This window comes from Thunnus thynnus, chromosome 3, assembly GCF_963924715.1.
Source record: "Thunnus thynnus chromosome 3, fThuThy2.1, whole genome shotgun sequence".
In the NCBI taxonomy this organism is placed as follows: Eukaryota; Metazoa; Chordata; class Actinopteri; order Scombriformes; family Scombridae; genus Thunnus; species Thunnus thynnus.
In genome coordinates this window covers 25,605,698-25,625,712 of record NC_089519.1, presented here as the reverse complement: position 1 = coordinate 25,625,712, position 20,015 = coordinate 25,605,698, and the positions used below count along the sequence as shown (strand labels likewise).

Here is a 20,015-nt window from a genome sequence, read left to right as displayed (position 1 = left end):
GTGTGTGTGTGTGTGTGCATGCTTGTGTTGTGTATCCTTATGTCAGTCATTAACAAGTACTGCAAGTGTATCTGCATATGTGTCTCTCTGAAAAGACAGATGTTCTTGCAGGTGGGCACGCTGACACAACAGCCCTCCCACTCACAGCCCACACACCCACCCAAGGTGCCCCTCGTCCATCTCTGCACACAAATCAGTCCGAGAACAAGGAGTTCTCCCAAAGAGAGAGATCGAGGCGTGAAGGTCCCTCTGTCCTTCAGACTCCCACTGTCAGCTAACTTCATTATACCTGTCAGACATTTTACCACAAAGATAAATATGAGCAGAAATGAGCCAACAGATCTTTGAGAAAATAGAATGTATGAGCTGCTAATTCTATAAGTAACTTTAGAAGTGGAGCGTTTTTGGAAGAATTGAGTTTAATTGTATCAAATCAGCCTTTTTTAGTTAATGATGGAATTGTTTTTCAGTAAAGCTGGTGCGGTCTGAGGTTATTGAGACATTACATACACAAGATTCGAGCTGTTGTTCTTGGCAGAAGGGTTTCAGATCGGCGCATTGACAAGTGGACAAAGAAAGGAGAAGTCAGAACATTGAAAAAACCAATGCTAGACAATAGCCATGCATCAAATATCGTCTGTGCTACCCAGTAGCCCAAGAACTAGTATCCATGACTTTGATCTACTACCCTGTAATTCTCAGGTAATTATTAAAATCTCAACGTGAAATGTATAATAATCAAACGATGGCTTATTTAGCCCGCAAGACTCCTCACTAGGGATCTTTGCGCAAGCTTATCTTACTATGACTGCGATAGACATTACAGATAAGGAATGTATGCATATCACTGAATCAGATGGGCAGGAGGAAAAACTAAGAAGAAAAGTGTTTAAACAGGGAGTGAGAAATGAAGATATTGCGAACAAGAGCAAAACCACACAGCCAGCTCCGCAGTAGCAGATGACATTGATTTTGGAGGAGGAATTGCATTTAGCTAATCGGATTAGAGCCACGCTGCCCTCCCCATTTCCCCTTTGTTTTGTGGTTGCTCTCTATCTATTGATCTAAATGGGGACTCCCAGGCTCCTACTGCGGGGGTCTCCCAAGATCAGCACTTTGCCACCCCGACCCTCACCTACCAGATTGTGGTGTGGGGCCTTTGCTTATTCTGGATCTGTTATACTGCACAGACGTGCGGACAAAGTTGTAGCTTCTGTTTGCTTTGTTTTGGAAATGCGATAGCTGATATCTGATGCAGTCGATACTGTTCGACTACAGGAAAATGGGGATTTTATTTCTGTTTCTGTTTGTTGATTTTTACGTGATATCTTTTGTCAAAAAGAATTGAGTTAGAAATGAAAATAGTAACTAGCCGTATTGAAGTATTGAAATGTATTTTTGTTTATAATGCCCCCATCCCAGGCGTTTCAAATCTTTTGTATAAGCTGGCCATGCTGTGCCCAGTTAATACCATGTTACCTGTCACGTTAGAAAGGCCCACCATGTTTTTGTACATTACCATAACATTTTTCCATACCCCACTGAGGCCAGGCCGAGTCATGGAGTAGGATTAAATTAGATTAGATCAGCGCTGATGTCCTAGCCACCCAAGGCAGTTTCTATATATTGTAGCAAGGCTAAACGCTCTTTTAAAAACCACAGAGACATATACTACCTCTGTCTAATGGTAACTGGATCTGTTACAGAGCCCCATTTAAGGCCAACATACATCATCTTAATGTACAGACTGCATCCTGAATCTATGACGTTATGTGCAACACTGCTCTCCTGCATAATTTCCATCGGAGCTGCGCTCTGAATGTAGCCTTTTAATTGCTAAAAATGCTAAATGTCAAATTAAGCTCAAACTAATGGGGTAGAAGGTCTTGCTGTGTGATCACTGGGAGAGACGGAGGAAGAGAGAAAGAGATGGACGACTGGTGCATTTAGAACAGGCTGTGCACTCAGAAACAGCTATGGATTACCAATCACTGCTTCCTACTACAGAAGATTAATGAGCACCTGTGTAGCAGGCTAATTTAGAACAATAACGCCTAATTAATTACAAATAATCAGCTTCTTTCTCTCCCTTTCCTTTCTTCCTCTCTCAATGACTCACTTTCTTTCTCTTCCTCTTTTGCAATTTCTTTTTTTTTTTTTTTTCTTCAGCCTTTTGATCTCTGGCTTTTTAATTTTCTTTGTTTTTCTCTCTCTCTCTCCTCCTGTCCAAATAGCCTCAGGTAAAAAAGCACCAAAGTGGGTCTAGTTTCACCCCCCCCACCCCCCTCCCCTCCACCAACCCATCTTTGACTTTCTGTCCTCCAAGCCCAGTGATTAATGCAGGGTCTTAAATTAGGCGTGGGAGGATTTGCCGATGCTGGACACGCACTCAGCACAGCTCACAGACACACACTAATAGTATCTACTGCTAATCTATGACTGCTTACATGGATGGGCTCTTCCTCAAATGCCACTGCAGACCATTGTCGTTATAGACTAGCAGTCTAGTCTACCCATATCAGATGGTAAGGAGACTGATAGCGGTTAATAGGCCGTGGGCAGCTGTACATGAAAGAGAGGAAAAGTTTTAAATATGGCGCAGTTACCCACAAATGGTCCCAGTGGTTACATGTAGAAATTAGGTGAAAACTAAACAGCATTTTGAGAATCTGTTGCTTTCAATTTGAAGTCTGAAGAGATCATTAAAAGACCAAAAGTTTAACCAATGGATATCAGTTAAAGAGAGGAACTACAGAGGTACATCATGAAGTAACCACTAAAGTGTATCTTGATGGGTTTATAACATGAATCATCAACAGTGTATTTGAATAGTTTATGACATGGATCATCAACTAACAGCTGTGGTGATTTTCATTTTACTGTGATGTGTAAATGTCCTATTGATGCAGCATTTAATGATGCCTTTCTATGCTCTCCAACAAAAGTGTATTAAAGAAACTACACTTAAAATTAATTAAAGTTAATTAATAAAATTAATTAAAGGATAATTTCAGTTAATATTTTTGTTGTTTAATAATTGTAGTAGTAGTAATAAAATGGTTATAGTCACCAAGTTAATTGCTGAAATCTGGAAGTGCAGCAATATTAAGATGAAATTCAATGGGGCAAGAAAGAAAAGCAGTCAGGTGATGATTCAGGTTTTAAACAAACCCCCAAGTTCTTTTTATTTGAAAATGCTACATGTTTGGAAGAGAAAACAAAGGTGAATGTTACAATTATTATGAAAACTGTCTGTTGCAAACATCCACGGTTATAGACTTCCTGTAAGTAGCGTAGTTGTATGCACACAGTTTTCCTGTTCAATGTCGGGATTATCATTGACATTTTGGGTAGGCTCACTTTTGGTTAGATCTCCAAATAAATTTAGCTAAACAGTTGGCTTGTTAATAATCTCTCTGTCTTGCCCCGTCGGATGTTGCCCTGTTCTTAAATCTGAGCAATTACTTTGATTGGAACAATGTTAATGTAACTGATAGAAATGATGGCCACAATTACAGAAATGGAACCCAAGTTGTTGTTAACAGAATTATCCATTGACTAATTAAAGGACAGACCAATCTGGTAGATTTGTGATGCCATAAACCAGTACTGTTTCATATATTGTAATATTTTTTTTATGTGTGTTTTGCAGGTAACCTTTGAGCAGCACAAAGAGAATCTGTCCCGCATGTTCCGTCAGTACCAGCGGCACGAGTCTGCAGGCTCTTTCAGCACTGTCCGAACCGTCTCTGGTGCCAGCCAAAGCTCGGAGACCGCGGAATGTGTTAATGGGCCACCTGCAGAGGAGACCGCTCCTTCCACTGTCATTGAGCTGACAGTGGACAAGCTGTCCCCGAAATCCCCTGACTCAGCATCGAGTTCCACCATCACCTCTAGCCAACTGGAGGCTGCTGATGAACGGGGACACACATCCGTCACTGTGTCCAACATCTTGGCGCAGGCCGAAGAAGAAGACGAAAAACTGGTTCAGGAGTCTTCTCCAGATGGCTCAGGTGATGGGAAAGAGACTGAAGATACTGTGATACAACAAATTAATAAAGACGGACTGAGTGAAGAAACCAACACACAGGAACCAGTGACTGAGGCTTCCACTGAGAAAACCGATAATCTACAAACATCAGTTAGCGACCAGCCTGAAACGAAGGCAGCTGAAGTGGTCAAAGACTCTGCTAAAACATCTGTGAGTGACGACACACAAACACCTGCAACAGATGACGAAAAATCTGAGAGTGAACATAACAAAGGTGAATCATCAAACTCCATGACAGATGACTCTTTAAATGAAGCAGACACAGAGCTTCCAGTGACTTCAGAGCAAGAAAGTAAGAATGACCAAACGTCCCCCGAGACGACGTCTTGTCTGGAGAACAGTGTGCTGGGTGGAGCCTCTGTCTTCAACGAGGACTTGGTTGACGTGTCGTCTGTTAGTGACCAGATCCACCCTAGTGATGCTGATGATAGCCAAGAAGAATCCTCTTATGCTTCTGCTGCTGCCGGAGAGGAAGTGGAGGTAGTGGAAAAGGAGGGAGATAAACACGATGAAGATGATGAAGGCAAGAAAGATGAAGGACAGGAGTTTCAAAAAGAAGAAGAAAAAGATGAAAAACAAGAGGTTACAATGGAAGAAAAAACTGAAGAGAGTGAAGAAACTGAAAGTAAACAGATGTCCGATTTAGAGAGTCAGAAGGTGGAAACGACTCCAGCTGCAACACCTGAACAAAACATGACAGAATCACCAAAAGAAATAGTTGAAGAGGATCAGTCTTCCTCCATCGCTGAAACCGCTACTGCAGACCAGCAGCCCGCAGATCCCACACTGCCCTCTACAGCCCAGGAGGTCGCAGCAGCGTCAGACTCCGTCTCCACCTCACCTGGCCAACCTTCGGAAACCCCTTGCACTACCGGGGAGGAAACCCTGTCCGGTGCCCCAGACAGTAGCACCGCCACCTCCAGCTCTGACACCCAGAAAAGTGCAGACGGCAAGACCAAAGAGATCAAAATTGCTAGACTTGACGTGTCTAATGTGGCCTTAGACACAGAGAGGCTCGAATTGAAGGAGACCTATACAACAGTATGCATCTCTTTGATTCATTTCTCTAATTTTAATTTATAGATTTCATTCAGTCGTGTTATATACAGTAGATTAATATGTATATTTTTCTGAAGAATCAAATAGACAAAATTGACAGTTTCAGTCCCTATAACTGCTTTCCGTGTTGCCAATGTGTCTATAGGAAACAAGCCAAGGCCAGCCAGCGGCGGCGGCAGCAGCAGCAGCACCAGCACCAGCAGGAGGGTCTGCAGGCCAGCCGAGAGAGAGCGGCACCTCAGCCCCTCGTTCCACCATGTTTCGTATCCCAGAGTTCCGCTGGTCCCACATGCACCAACGCCTCCTCACTGACCTGCTCTTCGCTATTGAGACAGATGTCCAGATGTGGAGGAGGTAGGGTAACAATCCGCTGACGGTGACTTTACTATTGCCTTGAGCTAACAATAATTTTGTTAATTGATTAATGGAATAAAGATTTATTGACTCTGTGTCTCTGAGGAGCAGGCGGAAGATTTAATCTCACGAGCCGTCTGCTCATCGAGGGGCGTCTGAAAGAGTCTTTCGCAAGTCTTAGTTTTGTTGCTGGGATGTTTCAATTGTAGGAGTTTCTCTTTACATGTTTATTCATTTAAAGGGAAGGAAAAATAGTGGCCAGCAATCTTTTTATTAACCAAAATCTTTGCACAAAACAGTACTGCAATGTACTCTACATTAAGCTTGAACTAAAGTCTCTGTTGATGCAATGGAATTAATTTGTCATTGAGGACCCTTTACATCAGACTTGAAAGTGTAGACCAATGCACTGGAAACATTTCTGTAAAGAAGTAGGATATTTATATCCAAGAAGCTTAGTAGTGCAACTACTGTAGGTAGAGCTATAAACACTCTCTGATCTGTAGGGTCTTATTTAAGTTATCCAAGTAAATTAAATGTCCAAGTAATAGATGCTGTAAGTGTTGTTCCACACTGGTTTCATTTTAAGTTTGTGTTATTTCTGCTGCTGTGGAAGCACTACTTTGTGTTTCAGTAACAAAAACATTTTTTTTATTTTCCTCCTTCTCTTCAGTCACTCCACAAAGACAATTTTGGATTTTGTGAACAGCAGTGAGAACGTCGTATTTGTCCACAACAGTATACACCTCATCTCCCAGGTGGTGGACAACCTCATCATGGCTTGCGGAGGCATTTTACCTCTGCTTTCTGCTGCCACCTCTTCTTCTGTGAGTCTCCTGATGTGTGTTGCTTTGTGTGTGTGTGTGTGTACACTTGTCTATGGTTGCAGCATATGTAGCTGATGGCTCCAATCACAGGAAGCTATTCATCCTCAATGACCTTTCCCAATCACATTAGACTACAGTTAGCCCCTTCCTAACATTGTTAGTTTGTTTTTGTGTTGTCTGACCTCGGTGACTGTGGCCGTCTTACATGATTCTTTGCTTCTGCCAATGACTTTGCCGGCCTGTTGAAGAAACGGGTTGATGTTCAATTCCATTATAATTTAGTTGTTTGTGCTATGTAACCAAATTTAAAAGTAGAGGTTATAAATTCCAATTTTATTGTAAATAGTGTGTCATTGTGATGTGTTTACAATATAACTGTGCCATACCATACATGTTTAGGTATATTTTATATTGGAAGTAATTGTAATGCTTGTTTCTTATTTATAATTCCTGGAAAATGTCTTTGTGATTAGAGCCAGCATAAAATCTGCATGTAATTTTACTTTTGTTCTTCTAGCCATTAGTCTGAGTCATAATCTAAAAGTCAAAAATAAAAGGTTTAATTTATTATCTATTACCTGGACAAAATGAAGATATAATTTTCATCATCTTATATACAGAATATCTTCCAAAATTAATCTGTACTTAATATCTACTGAATCAACAATCTGTTTTTTTTTTTTTTTTTTTACTTATCCTTTAATTACTATATATTTTTTCCTCTCTCTACTTCCAGCATGAACTAGAGAACATTGAACCATCCCAAGGCCTGGCAGTGGAGGCTTCAGTCACCTTCTTACAGCGGCTCATCAACCTCGTGGATGTTCTCATCTTTGCCAGCTCCCTCAACTTCTCCGAGATAGAAGCTGAGAAAAACATGTCGTCAGGAGGCATCCTCCGACAGTGCCTTCGTCTTGGTAGTCACGCTGCAGTCTTTGTTTTGTTATTTTTCCCCATGACTTGCTCCATCTTTTTCATTTTAATGGAATCAATATTCCTGAAACTGCTCATTTACTTCTAATCTCATGCATTCTTTCCCTCTTATGTCCTATTTTTAAATAAAAAAAAATGTAGCGAGTCAGAGGTTTAGCTGTCTTTCTACTAATGTTCCCCCTCACTGAATTTCCTTTGTTTATCTCCTCCTTCGACCAAGCCCTCTGTCCTCCCCTGTTCATCGATCCACCTCATATCAGCCGGCAGTAGCCTCTTATATTAGCCCCAGTCATGGCTCCCTGTAGCCTTTTTGACCCTCCCTTCTGCGTTGTCTTTCTTTTCTGCCTTCTCCCTCTCCATCTCCCTCCGCTGCTCTCATTCCCTCTCCTCTTTCACTCTGCTCGTATCGGCGCTCTCTTATCTTGTTATTATAACCCCACTGCATGGCAACACTCTAAAATGGCTACTATCATGATATAGTGAGTTCTCCATAATGGCCTTGGCTGTACTGTACTGCAGCGTAGCCCGGGGCCTTTTTCTGCCTTCTGTTCCAGGCTATTAAAGTTTCCTCTGACAGCATCAAAAAGCCAAGCCTCGCTCTAGCTGAATAAAAGATATTGAAATTCTTACATTATTCATTGGTGGTGCACCTTTTCAGCAAACACAGAACAACACAGTACACACACACACACACACTCAGAGTGGAAGCAGCGCAATACTTTCTACACTGATTTAAATAATTTCTTCATGCTTTGCTCCATATATGTAATGGTGCATATCCAGGTATCCGTTTTTGCTTTTAGATACTCATTACAGTGAAGGTTGCAAAACAAAAAGGCTGTCAAAATGCAAAGTTGTAATACAAAGACCACTTCTTCTCTCAAATATTATCCTACCATCCTACGCTGTTGAGGTTTCGCAGGAAAGGGATGCCACTGTACTACAGGTCCAGTTTTAGAAAGCAGCCGTTATGAAATGAATATTTGATGAGGTATGTGCTCCCCATTGCTGGCACCTAATCTGATTTTGGAAGACTGTAACAAGGTTTTAGCGTCTCCACCCCTCCCTCCCCCTCTCTTTTTATAAATGGTTGTATGAAAGAGTAGTCCTAATGGAAAAAGCGAGCCCATTTCCAGACGGAATAATTCCCTCCTTCGTAATCTAAATGGCTCAGAGTTAACATTTGTCAGTTGTCAAGTACAGCACAGTGGGGGTTGGGAAGGCCTCCAACAGAGGGAGCAGTACATTAGATTACAAATGGTAAGCGTGCCAGCTCAGAACACACCTAAAGTTGCGGGACCACGAGATATTTTTTCGTGACGAAGGACGTGTTTTGCTTCTGAGCACGTGCACACCCTAGCAGCGTCATTTGTTATGGAGCTCTATACGGTGGATGTGATTCAAGAGCACACCCTTGCACTACGACCTTGGGAGGAGAGGTGGAGCAGGGAAGAGTGAACGATGCTGCCAGAGTTGGGCCAGAGCACTGACCTTGTCATGGCCCCCACTTTTTCTCTTTTGTTTTTGTCTCTCTCAGCTGCTCCTCCTGTGTCTTCTCTCAGTTTATGTTCTGGATTTTTACTGAAATGTCTCTATTTTTTTTTTTATGCATTTGCCATGGATGCGATCTCCTTTTAAGGCACTTTCACACTATTTCAGACTAATCGTCATTCACACGTTTATTTATAAATTACTATTTATAGAACGTCACATAATATCTCTGTCTCCATCCTTCTCCAGTGTGTGCTATGGCAGTGAGGAACTGTCTGGAGTGTCAGCAAGCCCAGTTTAAGCACAGCAAAGAAGGCTCAGCACACAGCTACACAACCATGCCCAGTGCTGTGCTCGGAACAGCCAAGTCTGCAGCCGCTCAGGCAAGTTATCCAGAGTATCGTTCTACACATTTTCAACAACTCCAATTTGTTAACCACTTTCATCTTGCTGTCTTTTAAGTCTTTATTATATATAACTATATATAGTGGCTTTTTTTGGCCCCAAACAGATTGTAAATAACACTGAAAATCTCAGCAATCTGCTCTCGCTGTTGCCATTATTTTAGTTTTATTTTTGATAATAGCTGCATCTTCTTTCACTGTTTTCCCCCTGTACTCGCCGGTAGACCAGAAGAAGCTCTGCCCTTTTGTTCTCCTCGCCAACAACAACCAAGTGTTATTGCATTAGCTCATATCTTATTATATTACCGCACTGGTTGCTATTTGTTACACAAGACAAGGCCTTGTGTCATTGCTCCTTTGATTTGATACAGTGACTTCCAGTAAACTCATGTTGTTCTTCCCTGAACCGGGTGTTAAAGCTCATTTATAATGCAGCGGCTCTATAGAAAAGCCATTATGTTAAGGACATGATCCCAGGAGGAATAGCTTCCCTAAGCTGTGAAACCTTACCCTGCTCCATGAAGTGCACATGGATTAATAAACATTCTGATTGGTGTTAAAGTGCATGAGCTGTTTGCACTTTACTTGTAGACAATAATACGTTTCATATGGAAATGGTTTGATTTTCATGCTTGCATGCAGAGTCCTGTTGACGCAGTGACAGGTGGAATGTCTCCAGTCAGAGATCTGGACCGGTTGCTCCAGGACATGGACATTAACCGCCTCAGGGCCGTCGTCTTCAGAGATATTGTGAGTTGTACAGCAAACACATTATTGTATTGCACACGTGTACTTTAACAGAGTTCATTCGGAAACACATATTAAATTACTCAACTATCACAGCTTTCTGAAGACACACACACACACATACACACACAGATTGTTTAGTGTGTGTTGTTTGTTTCAGGAGGACAGTAAGCAGGCCCAGTTTCTGGCTCTTGCTGTGGTCTATTTCATCTCAGTCCTCATGGTGTCCAAGTACCGCGACATCCTGGAGCCCCACAATGACAAGAAACACCCTCAACGATCCCAGTCTTCCAGGAGCACAGGTATAAAAACAGCTCAAAGGAAAACATCTTTCATCTAAGATATTTATCTGCATAGGAACATAATACTGCATGCTGTAATGCAGTGGTTCTTAAATTGTTTTGCTTGTTACAGTCAAGTACGGTGCCATTTCTACCTCTGACCTCTTGATGAAAAGTGTTGTTCCCTTTTTAAGGGAAAAAATATGTGAATGATTTTATAGCCTAATAAAACTATACAATTTAAAACTATACAATAATAAAAAGGGAAAATATTAGAAGAAATTCTAAAAAAAACCAAAAAAACCCATGATTTTATGTTGCTGAATTTAGCCTCATGACCCATTTTTTGTGTCCCAACTGCTATAATTATAATCATATTATCATAATATAATTTTTATAAAATGGCTTCATTGCTAACGTTTCTTCATTACTATTTGTATCTTCTTAGATAGTGGTGCCATTTCTGGTGGACTAGAAGTGGAAAATGGTGTCTCTTTCCGGAGGTATGATTCTGGCATCGGCGAAGACCACACCTCAACCGCAGCGAGCGAGGCAGATCTGTCATCCTCTGGCGTGGCTCACGGTCCAGACGCCATCTCAGAGGCCTTGTCTACGCTGTCGTCTGAGGTCAGACCCTCTCTTCCCGCTGATTCAAAGGGCAAGAATGTGAAGGACATTCTGCGCAGCCTAGTGAGCACCCCGGCTGATGATATCATGGTGGATCCAAGTCTGCTGCCCCCAGCTTTCCTAGGAAGTGTGGGCGATGCAGCCAGAGAATCATCGCTGCAGTTCCGCTCGTTTGATAGGTGAGGGCTCAGGTTCAAACATGGCTTGACACACACATATACAGTACACCACCATATTTATAGGATATTCTATTTTTCTGCTCTGCACCTTGGTGTTTGTGGGGGAAAAAAAAAATCTGGACCAAATTCCCCTCCTGTTGACATGAGTGCGGACCTGACAGCTTCATCAGTTTCTCAAAAGCCCATATGGTGTATACTCTTGTATTTCTCCAGCTTCACAGTTGACAGTTTCATACCGTTTATCCCAACATAACTGCAGGGGACTTTTGAAAGTCAGACCTTGAAGACATCTCAGCTTGGTATCCTCAAGAGGAAGCTTTGGTGGATCTTGAAAAACATTCTGTAACAGAAAACCCTTTTGAACTGGGAAATCCTAGTCTCTCCGACTCTTTTCCCCCCTTACTCCCATTGTTCTTTCTGTTAGCTGTTGATGCAGGTCCTCATCCAAAGCAAACTGCCTTACAAAGAACCTGTCTTAAGGAAAACGGGAGTCATGTCTGGGATGAAGAGACTGAGAGACAAAGCTGGCAGGAAGCTGTTTCTTTTCACCATGTCACTGATATTTAACGAGTTTCTTTTTCATCTCTCCTGCTGCTCGTCTCTCCCTGTCTAACAGTGGAAGGGGTATCCCCCTTTTTTTTTTGGCATAAAAGCTGTATAATTTGCATTACCCCTGGAGGTGCTGAGGTGAACAGTCAGGAGTGAGGCTTCAAAAGCAGAGCCATGTACTGAAGCCACAGACGGGCCCAGGTGAGAGAGGATGGTCACCGGTCTGGTTTGCATTTGGAGCATTGATTCTGAGACAGACATTCACAAACGGCTGAGGGGTGGGGGGGAGAGTGGTAAAGAGTGAGAGGGAGATGGGAGAAGGAGGGAGGGGGGGGGGGGAGAAAGACGCCTCCATGGGGGTGATGTCAAGTCAAGGTTCTCATGTATTGAAGAAAACATTTCCCCATTTCTTTCTCTCTCTCTCTTTCTCTCTCTCTCTCTCTCTCTCATACTCACAAACACACACACACACACACACGCTCAGTCAGTCTGCCTACCCCCAACTGTGGGAATTCCACGGCATCTCTGTGATCGCATGTCTTTATCTGAGGAATGCTTTGTCAGGTCTCAGGGCGCTCCTCATATCAGGGGGATTAGACTGGCTCCTGTCCGCTGAGCACACTCGGTAGGAAGAGAGGACGTCAGGAGAGCTGGAAAACATAGACTAACAGCTCGCTCACTGCTTATGGGAGCCTCTTCATATGAGGCATACAGCCCAGGCACAGCCAGCAAACTTTCCCTCAGCTATCTCTCAAGAAGAGATGGAAGCTGCTCTGAAGGGTATTCACACATGAATACATGGTAGGGCTATAAATAATAATTATCATTGTCAATGACATAATATTTTTTTTTTATCCCATGAAAAGACCAAAGCCAACAGTATGTTAGTCCATTTCTCAAGAACTGCCAACTTCCCCACCCCATCTGTGACTCAGTCCCAAGCCCATTTGTCACTACTGAAGACATAAAACTACAAAAACAGGTTATAAATATATACTTAAAAAAAAAAAAAAAAAAAAGATAATTTACTAAAAGCTTGGCGTTGTAGTCTTTAGCATATGTTTCTCAAAAAGGAGTAAATAGCATATGTGTCAGGGACTATTTCCACCTGTGTATTTGTCGATGTCGGATTTACTCAGTATAAACTACAGTGCCCATGTTCATTGTAATTAAGGAGCATGATGTCACCCAGTACAACCTTGTGGCTCATTGATGTGGTTTAATAGTTTTTGGACAACAGTGGGAGGTCTGAGCTCAGAGGAATAAGGTTTGAACACTTGGACTGAGAAAATAAGCACATTTTCATATTTGAGAAGCTACAATCTGTGAATGTTTGGCATTTAGCTTTATAAATGACTCAAACAATTAATCACGAAAATCAGCACTGAACACCTGCAAGGCTTTCTTTTATTATTATATATTATTATGGACTATTATCCATATCATCCAGTGGCTTTACACCTGTATTTATTCTCTTATCTCCTCAGTTTACTACTTTTTATCAGCCTGCTGTCTCTCAATCCTTACACTTGCTAGTTCTACCTACCATGCATGTACATGTAGTATGTACTAACAGTGTTTATTATCTTGTTGTAATGACTCTGTCACTGCTCGGCATCTCCCCCTAACCCGTAAGTCTCCCAGTGACACCACTGAAAGCCAGAGCTGACATTCTACACTGACACGTCCTGCCAAAACATGGCAACTTTCTTCTAGCCCAGAAGGCTGGATTTACGAGACCAATGTATGAAAAAAGCTGGGATCTCCCAGATAAAAACTGGGGGTGGGTCAGGGGGTGAAGTATCCTTACTGATTTATTTACCAGTGGAGACCTGTTGGATTTCTCCCATCCATTTTTCAGCCATGCCCCTGTTATGACAGCCAGTCTGCAAATATTTGCTGACACTAACCAGAACTAAACAGTGTCATTGTACAAGCCAGTGATTTAGACTGCATGGTTCAGCAGAATATGCGAGTGTTAGACATAGGGATATACATGGTGCAGTTGTTTAGATTCCTGGCAGCAGACTCTGCATGCATGTAAGAGCCGATGTACAGAAAAGCTTTGTGTTGATGGTGAAGTGTTGTTAATGTAGTGCTTAGAAAGAAGCTAAGCTTGTCAGAAACAAACACAACTTAAAGAGTGAAGGTAATTTGCCTTCCTATTGAATTTCTTCACCGCTATTTACAAAAGTTGATGCTAAAAAATAAAGGATTCAGCGCAGCGGATAAAAATGGGGATTCGCACAAGTTCACCTGTTGTGATGCACCTGGAGCAAGTTCTCTGGTGATCCTGCTGTACATCAAACTGGCAAACTAATCAACTCTTTTGTAACCATGTTACATACAAATCAGGCATTTGTATGGATTTATGTTAGACAACAGACTTTACTGATTCCCTCATGTTACTTGATTACTTTAAATAACTGAGATTCATATTAGAACCTAATCAATATGTTCGATTGTGATGTCCTTCCGTATCAATATTTGAGAAGGGAATTAAAAGATATACATTTTCAACCGGAAGCTTCTTTAACTGAGAATAATTTAAATTAAAAATCACATCATTATTAAAGAATCAATCTAAAAGAACAATTGTCAAAAAAATTAAACTTGAATGAAGCAAAAAAAAGGATTAAAATACATTTAAAACGCAGCCTATAAAACATTTATGTACCACAATTACTACGAGCATATTTCCCTATGTGAGCCAAGCCCATATTGGCACAGGCTCTATTTCACTTGTACAGTGTTGTGTGATTTTCAGTCTTAGAGCCAAGTTACCCAGTACTGTAAAAATTGTATTTATTTCTTTATTAACAAGCAACACGAAACATGAACACAAAGAAAATACACATGAAGACAGGACTAGATACCTCCCAAGATTACAAGATAAGTATTGCACTATGTTGCCCACAGTATATGCATATATAAACACGTACACCTGTGCATACATATAAATATGTACATATATACAATACATACAAGTTCAAAAATACATAAACTTTAATAATACAAAAACCTTTTTTGCTACTTCAGACCAAATTTCAACATTTTCTGTCTTTGCCTGATGTTTTCTGGCTGCCCCCTATTCTGTATAAATAATATCCAATGTATGCATTTCTAATACATATATACATCATGCATGTATACTCGCATACACTGCAATACCCTTGTGCGTGCACACACATACGCGCACACTCGAAAGACCTTGAGATTCTGCTATTCTCATACCCTGTTGGTCCCAGTTGCTCCATGTCATCAAGGTAATGCCCCGTTCACGCGAGCCATCATCATCATCATCCAATCACAGCTCGAGAGAGAGTGTCAGATGCGATGGACTTTTATTAGAGTTGATTTGAAAGTGTGCATGTGCAAATGTGTCAGTGTGTACAGTGAATGAATAACATTTAGAACATTCACATGCGAAGGGCTGCATGAAACAAGGGTGAAAGGGGAGATCAAAGCTCTGTCGGGGTTTACGCTCGCCTCCCTCACATGAGTCGGCTCTGAGGTTAACACTCTAGAGAATGGTATTTTTACACACACGCACACTCACACACACACACAGCGTTCACACTTCCTTACTCAGTCTTGCGTTTCTTTTACCTGAAATAGCAGAGATTACTGGAACACAGTGTTTACTGCACTTATCCATTGTGGGTTAAAGCCTTTAAATAATTCAGCCTCAGCGTACACACACACACACACACACACTGCCCTGGGCCCCTGTTTGTGGGTTGAGTGGGGCCGCTGACGGCTGATTAATCGACTGGGGCGGCCCACTCATGATAAGTGTGGCTAATGACCTGCTGAATAATTCACTGGGCCTTTGCTGTGGAACAGATGGAAGGCCAAACACATACACGGACATGTTCACTGGCAGACTCGTACACACTTGTACACTCGTGCATTTATTTGTACACTCATATGCATATATTCAAATATTTGTGGAAACACACACACACACACGCACACTCCTAGCCTCCACTCACCAGAGGTCTCCTGTCTCTCTGTCTTTCCCTCCTGCTGTTAACACCCGGGGTGCTTCACGTCAGCGCCGCCCTTGTTTCCTGATACCACCATGCAGTCTACTCACTATCTGAACAAAAAAAAAGAAAAGTAACCAGATACTTTTATCTACAACCTTCCTGGCTATCAATACTGATTTCATGTTTTTTTTATGTATCACTCTGGATCTTTTCAGTATGTGTTTGTATTTTAAACACAACTGTCAAGTCTCTGGGATCCTAACGCAGCTCTATTATTCTCAAATCATAGATCACTCGAGGCAAAGGTCAACTGTCAGGGTTTAGCATTCACAGTAACTTTTAATAGATCAGATCAGCTGCCTTAAATCAACCGAGAACAGCCTTTGATACTGCAGCCAGGTATCTGTCTGCACCACAGGGAGCCAGACCCAACTATCCTCTCGTGTGCATACATACACACTGAGTCTGGGAACGTGCAGGAATGTATGTTAGTCTTTTGTCTGAATGCACACGTTCTTTTCTCCGTGTATTCAAATCTGTGCATTAGATGTATGCTTGCATATCTCAGTAAGACTGCATTGGTTTGTGTTTCTGAGAGGGAGCAGTAGCCGGTGATTAGGCCCTGCTTCCCCTGTGTCAGCACTGATAAGCAAGGCCAGGGCTCTCTTTGATATGGCCAGTGGTCTGTCAGAGCCTTGTTCTAAACTGACAGCTTATCTGCATGCTGCTCTCCTCCCATCTGCTGTTCGCCGGATGAGAATTGAACTCCACTCAGTTGTACCACATCACTATGTTGAAACATTTCCCGTTTACTTAACAGGAGGGACATCTGAAGAAGCAGCATTATCATTTCCTAGATAACTGTGTGGAGAAAAAAAAAAACATTTAGTTGTCAGTGATTTTGCAATGATTTGTAATGAGCTTTGAGTGCTATAGTTACACTTGTGATTTTGTTGTTAATGTTTTTTTTTAAATGTATTCTTTGATCAGAGATTTCTTGATCTAAATTGGAAAACCAATGAACTTTACTAAATTTAAATTGTCATTTAGGCAAAGTTCTCCCACAGCATATATGCATTTAGGAGTTTGACATATTTTGTTAAAGGAAAAAAGTGGTTTTATCGAAGAATATTTCTCAAAAGAAAATATAGAAAAACTTTTTTTTAACCAAAACTCCAGTATCATGCAAAAACTGTTATTACATTGGCACCAGTGACAAAAAGTTTTATATTACACCAGCCCCACCACATGCTTATAATTTTTGAAGGATTGCATTTGATTACAAAAACTTTTAGCTTGTGCTGCAGAACTGTGAAAGTTAGACTGGAAATGGGCTTCAGCTGTCTTTGTGTGCAGTTAATTGTAACTACCAATACAATATATTTTGATTATCAAATCAATCTCTAATTCAGCCACCTGAAATGTTTCCTTTAAAGCCTGAGAGACCTCACAAGGCTGTTGTATTTTATTAGAACTAGATTTGATGCATGAAACAATTAGCATATTAGTCCAGATAAAAACCGCTGCAGGAGTCCTTTTGGTTTATGGAAAGATGGATGTGACTATTTTAAAACATTTTGTGTAAGTAAAGTGTCTCTGAAATTACTCTTCCAGTCTAATGGATTGATAATGTTGTTCTAGCCACGCTGTGTACATAAAGGTCTTCGAAGGCTCGCTGTGAACTGGCACCATCAGCATTTTCTTACAATAGTTCTGTCAAGGTGACAGTTAAATGAATAATTTGTCTCTTCTCTCTACAGAAGTGTCGTCGTCGCACCTAAGAAAGCGGGCATGACGCCGTCTCCAGGCACTTCCACTCCTGTCCCAGCAGCCACTGCTGCCTCAGTGTCCGGTGGGACACCTATTGACAGTGTCGCTGTGGTATCTTCTGGCGACGCCTCTCAGAGCACCTCTGCAGACTCTGCAGCTGGTGAGTACACACACAGGCACACACACGCGCACACACACATACACAAATATTGGAAGGGCAGTGTTTCTGTGAGGGCAGCTAAGTCATAGCGTCGATGAGCCTGCTCTGAAAAGTCAATATTTATTTAGAGCTTGTGCACTTCTGCGTGTCTGACAGAATAATATGGCTGTGTTTGTACAACGTAATCCAGTTATCTAAGGACAGACAGGACATGAAACACTAGCGTTACAATAATTCAGTTGCAGTTGCTGAAACAGCTATAGTCTTGGTTTTATGAAGTAGAAATAAAAAAAAGAAAAAAATGCATATAATAAAAAAAAATATATAGACTGCAAAATAAAAATGCATGCACTTTTTATAGAATTTGTGATTACAATCATTTCTGATAGGGTGTTTTAAGGTGAATCACCAAAATAACAAGTCAAACTTTTTTTCATTGCAACGCTATGAGCACACTAACTCTCCTATATTAACTGATTTAGCATTGACAATAAATAATGAGGTTTTTTGTTAGCTTTCTGTATATTTGAGTGTATATGAATATGAAATGCTTCTTTATCATGGAGTCTGTGTGTGTTTAAGAGAAGAGAGAGCGACGTGAGAATGCAGTTTGTGTGTTTTTGGAGAGTGTGTATGTGTATCTGTATGCGTGCGTGTTGTTTGTGCTTGTGATTAATGATCACTGCTAGAGTTGTGTGCGTAGTTGTGTCAGTTTGTGTCAATGACCAGTGTTGAGTAAATATGCTTTGTGAGTTTGTGCGTGTGTGTGTGTGTGTGTGTGTGTGTTTTAATGGGGCGGTGGGAGGACTAATGGAGACGTTCATTTACTCCTCTTTGTTTGAAGGAGCTACTTCAGCTCGAGAGGGATACTCTCACCAGGCCCACATGGCACTGCTTAACACCTTACATGCACACACACACACATGCACACACATTCCAGGCCACATTACACTGTCTGTCATTCCTTAAGAGTTATCCCTGCTTGGAGACTGTCCTGGCTGGAAAAACAAGCCCGCTGAAACACCAGAGGAATCCCCCTCCTCCATATTCAGCTGGGCATTAGCTTATTTATGAGCCACAGGGACGTGAATTTACTGCCAGATCAATCAAACATGGACTTTGTACCTTGTGTGCCTCTGTCTCCAGAATGAAGTCGTAAAGCACCTTTTAGTTGTATAATGAAACAGTCACAAAAACAGCCCAGAGGGGTAAATTGGTATGTAATGACAATAAAAGTAAAAAAGTAAAAACAATAAAAAACAAGCTTTTTTTTTTCCATATCTCACATTCCAACACAGGTGTAACACTGAAATATTACTTAATTATAACAACTTAGGTATTATTTTGCATGTGTCAGATATATGGCTGCAATATAAAAAAACAAAAAAACTCCATCCAAAAATTGCTTAAAGTATGACTGTAGCTGACAGTGAAACCTTACCAAATCTCTCAGTGTACAATTTAAAGGTTTCCATCGTGGAAACCTCAGAATTGTAAATTGATAAGGAAGACATATTGTGCTCGGAGTACATCATCTGCTATCTAACCATAAAATTATACTTGTACCCCCACTTGCCCTATTCGACCATAAATCCCCCCGTTTCTATACATTTGAATGGAGACCATTGTATTATTTCATAAGAGGCATGTTTCCACGCAGGTTTATGGTGCTGCGCTGGCCGTATAATGTATTGCTGTGTGTGTGTGTGTGTTTGTGTGAGTGTGTGTGCAAGATATGTGTGTGTATGTGTGTGTGTGTGTGTGTGTGTAGCGTCCTATTCTTGTCCAACATCCAGACTAATAACAGAGTTCTTTGGTTTCTCCCTGCAGCAGGCGGCCAGGTTCCAGCCAGCGCTAGCTTGCCATCTGTCCCCCCACTCTCCCCTGTGACCCAGCACACAGCCCCCAATATGAGGTGATTCATCTTCTTTTCTCTCTCTTTCACACACACATGCGCACACACACACACACACACATACACTATCAGCTCCTTATGCATTTAAACATACACAATCACTTATTTATATTATCAGCTGATTGTTGCTTTGTCCTTATTCCAATATTTTTTCCTCTTAAATTAAAACCATATTTTACTGATGTTATATTGTTAAATGACTGAATGATATGATTTATTTTGTAGTTGCAGGCCAATTTAATGGCACTCATCATGTATTGTGTTTTGTATGCTGTTTGCATTACATCTCTAGTATCTCAGAGCGTCTGGAACATGCTCTGGAGAAGGCAGCTCCTCTGCTGAGAGAGATCTTTGTGGACTTTGCCCCTTTCCTCTCTCGAACCCTGCTGGGCAGTCACGGACAAGAGCTCCTCATCGAGGGCACCAGTGAGTACAGCGTCGCACAGACTCAATACAGATTCACACAGACTGTTACCACTTATCCCCTCTGCTTGTTTACGATATTGTTTCCCCTTTGTCCTTGCAAACCTTCTTATAAGTGCTGTCCTCATTTAGATGCAATAACATCTCCTGGCTGTTGTTAATCCAATAGCATGATGAGAGTGCGTTGAGCCCAGAGCTGGTAGTTGTGCTGAAGGTTTCCAGGGGGCCAGGTCAGAGGCCAGGCCACTAATAG

General features: G+C 41.5%; 1 protein-coding gene across 3 annotated transcripts in view; it reads left to right on the top strand.

Annotated features, from left to right (window-relative positions):
• Positions 1 to 20,015, top strand: part of lrba (LPS-responsive vesicle trafficking, beach and anchor containing) — a 190,899-nt gene that overhangs the window by 49,950 nt on the left and 120,934 nt on the right. For 2 of the 3 annotated variants that reach the window (XM_067584976.1, XM_067584974.1), the window contains exons 22-32: positions 3,653 to 5,092; positions 5,256 to 5,464; positions 6,138 to 6,291; positions 7,028 to 7,208; positions 8,965 to 9,098; positions 9,762 to 9,869; positions 10,027 to 10,168; positions 10,596 to 10,953; positions 17,255 to 17,424; positions 19,255 to 19,339; positions 19,632 to 19,765. In XM_067584976.1, coding sequence (XP_067441077.1) covers positions 3,653 to 5,092; positions 5,256 to 5,464; positions 6,138 to 6,291; positions 7,028 to 7,208; positions 8,965 to 9,098; positions 9,762 to 9,869; positions 10,027 to 10,168; positions 10,596 to 10,953; positions 17,255 to 17,424; positions 19,255 to 19,339; positions 19,632 to 19,765 — 3,115 coding nt within the window. The remainder of the gene's footprint in view (positions 1 to 3,652; positions 5,093 to 5,255; positions 5,465 to 6,137; positions 6,292 to 7,027; positions 7,209 to 8,964; positions 9,099 to 9,761; positions 9,870 to 10,026; positions 10,169 to 10,595; positions 10,954 to 17,254; positions 17,425 to 19,254; positions 19,340 to 19,631; positions 19,766 to 20,015) is intronic. The other variant, XM_067584975.1, reaches the window with a different exon arrangement.